Source organism: Grammomys surdaster, unplaced genomic scaffold, assembly GCF_004785775.1.
Source record: "Grammomys surdaster isolate TR1022 unplaced genomic scaffold, NIH_TR_1.0 1151, whole genome shotgun sequence".
Classification (NCBI taxonomy): domain Eukaryota; kingdom Metazoa; phylum Chordata; class Mammalia; order Rodentia; family Muridae; genus Grammomys; species Grammomys surdaster.
Window position 1 is genome coordinate 13,657 of NW_021605570.1, and position 2,488 is coordinate 16,144.

Genomic DNA, 2,488 nt, shown 5'->3' on the forward strand with positions numbered 1-2,488 from the left:
ACTTTCCCTCTGACCCTAAATATTTTAAACATTAATGTCTATTCTTGTAGTAATCTTTTCCCACCTGTGTCAATGTTTGAAGCTATCTGTTATTACAGTGCTAGTGAGAATTGTAGCCTAAAATTACAAAAATAACTCTTATGTCCTTAAACATAGCATGACTTCACTTGGTGATATAAAGATAATATATAATTTTCTCTTAATAATGATTTGGTTGCCCTACTACTTTACTTTACATGCATTTGTGTTTATTACCCAGAATTAAATTAATGACATATGACTTCTGGCTAGTTGATTTCATCGAACCATTGCTTTATTTCAAACATGAGCCAGTACTATAACAGATATTTTTCTGCTTGTCCTGTTAATGAGACATTGTTAGATTTTCACACATTTCACAAAGTATGAACCTAGAGATATCCGAATGCTTTGAGGCCTCATTCAATCACTTTTATGTGTAGAAATTATGGCAAAGTGGTAGATGCCCTACTTGTTGAATACATCTTGTGAATTCATTGGGAAGAAAGAATGGTGACTATGTCTACAGCTTCACCTTGCCATACAGGGTCCTCAGTTTGGGAACAAGAACTGACAGCCTGGAAACCAGTGAGTGGCTTGTAGGAATGACTTTCTTATCTCTGACTATAATTGGAATTCTAGGGAATTTTACTCTTCTATACCATTATATTTATATTTACCTAATAAAGTATAGGTTAAGGTCTACAGATTGGGTTCTCAGGCACTTGATTGTAGCCAACATCTTAACATTACTGTGTACAGGATTGCCCAAGACAATATCCTCTTTTGGGTTTAAAGACATTTTCAACGATATGGGATGCAAATTAGTTCCTTCTATACACAGACTAGCTAGGGGTGCTTGTATTGGCAGCACCTCATTTCTTAGTGTGTTTCAGGCCATGAGCATCAGCTCAAGGAACTCCAAGTATTCAGAACTTAAAGTAAGAATACAGAAATGCATTTGTTGCTCTGTGTACCTCAACTGGGTAATTTATTTATCTATAAGCAGCATAAGTTTTGTGCACATGAGGGCAAAACATGGCAATGAAAGCACAACAAACATGAAAGCTTTTATATACTGCTCTTCTGTTCGGCAAGATCCAACCAGTGACATCCTTTATGCAATATTACTGTCCGGCCTTGATATGGTTTTGCTGGGGCTCATGCTATGGGCCAGTGGCTCCATGGTTCTCACACTCTACAGGCACAAGCAGATGATGAAATACATGTCAAGAATCAATGCATCTTCTAGATCCTCCCCTGAATCCAGAGCCACTAAGACCATCCTTCTCCTGGTCAGTACTTTTGTCTCCTTTTACACAATTTCTTCCCTTTGTCAATCATTTGTATCCATCATGTATAATCCCAGCTGGTCTCTGGTGAATATGGCTGAAGTGTCCTCTCTGCTTTTCCCCACTCTTTGTCCCTTTCTTCTCATGAGTCAAGACTGTAGGGCATCCAGTTACTTGAAAAAGAATAGACACTTCCCCAAGTCCTCTGACAAGGAACACAATTGAGAGCTTCTGGCCAGATTTGCATGGTTATTCATTCATTCTGACAGTACAGTGAGCATAATAGCAATAATATCATGGCATTGTAGAGGCTTCTGCAGGTAAGCAAGATATCTGTGTGCATGCAGGTGAATGTGTTTACACTCACACAGACACACATACAAACACAGATGTACAAATGTAATTGCTCGTGTCATTTTGTATGCAAGTGCAACTGAATTAAATTACAAAGACTAATGAAAAACTAGGTAAATTTCAGGTTTCAAGTCCAGTATGCTCTTGGTGTTGAGCTTTCTAGTTTTCTGGATGACATTCCAGTAAGCATTTGCAGGAAATCTGTGCTTATATTTTGTATCCTTGCACTTATGCATTCTATGCTCCACTCCATTTTTTTAAAATGGAAAATAATATTACATGATGCATTTTCCATTCTCCTTGTGGATATGTGGCACTGTACCTTCCTTTGTTATACTCATACTTTAATTGCAGAGATATTTCTATAACACATTTCAGTATACAAGTGCCAACATATGGCTCAAATTTATTTTTCATCTTTGGACATAGATCTGCATACATTTTCAAAATAGAAAATAATATGACGAGGCTCAAACATGCCTTCTCCACTACCTCCTCTATCAAACAAACAAAAAAAAAAAAAACAGCGGGGGAAAGTTTGACCTTAATGTGCAAATCATTTTAAAACATTTCATTACACAAAGAGGATGAGTTTCTGAATATACAATTTATACTTGACTTTTAAATTTTCTCATGTTTCATATACATTGTTTCTGTTTCTACACATTGCTTATAGAATTCAGCTCTTTTAATATGAAAGAATCAACCTGGACACTGATCTCTTCAGTTCTAGGAAGAAAGATCAGAAGTTAGGAATGTGTGCTCCTCTCACATAGATAAGCGTTGAAGTCCAAACACCTCCACACATGAGTTAACCACAGCCT

At 36.8% G+C, this 2,488-nt stretch overlaps 1 protein-coding gene across 1 annotated transcript; it reads left to right on the forward strand.

Annotated features, from left to right (window-relative positions):
• Nucleotides 1–497: 497 nt before the first annotated feature.
• Nucleotides 498–1,535, forward strand: LOC114634982 (vomeronasal type-1 receptor 4-like; the record flags this gene model as incomplete). The annotated part of the gene is made up of 1 exon (XM_028783603.1): nucleotides 498–1,535. A coding segment is annotated over one exon (1,038 nt), but the record flags the coding sequence as incomplete, so codon positions are not given.
• Between the last annotated feature and the right edge of the window lie 953 nt (nucleotides 1,536–2,488).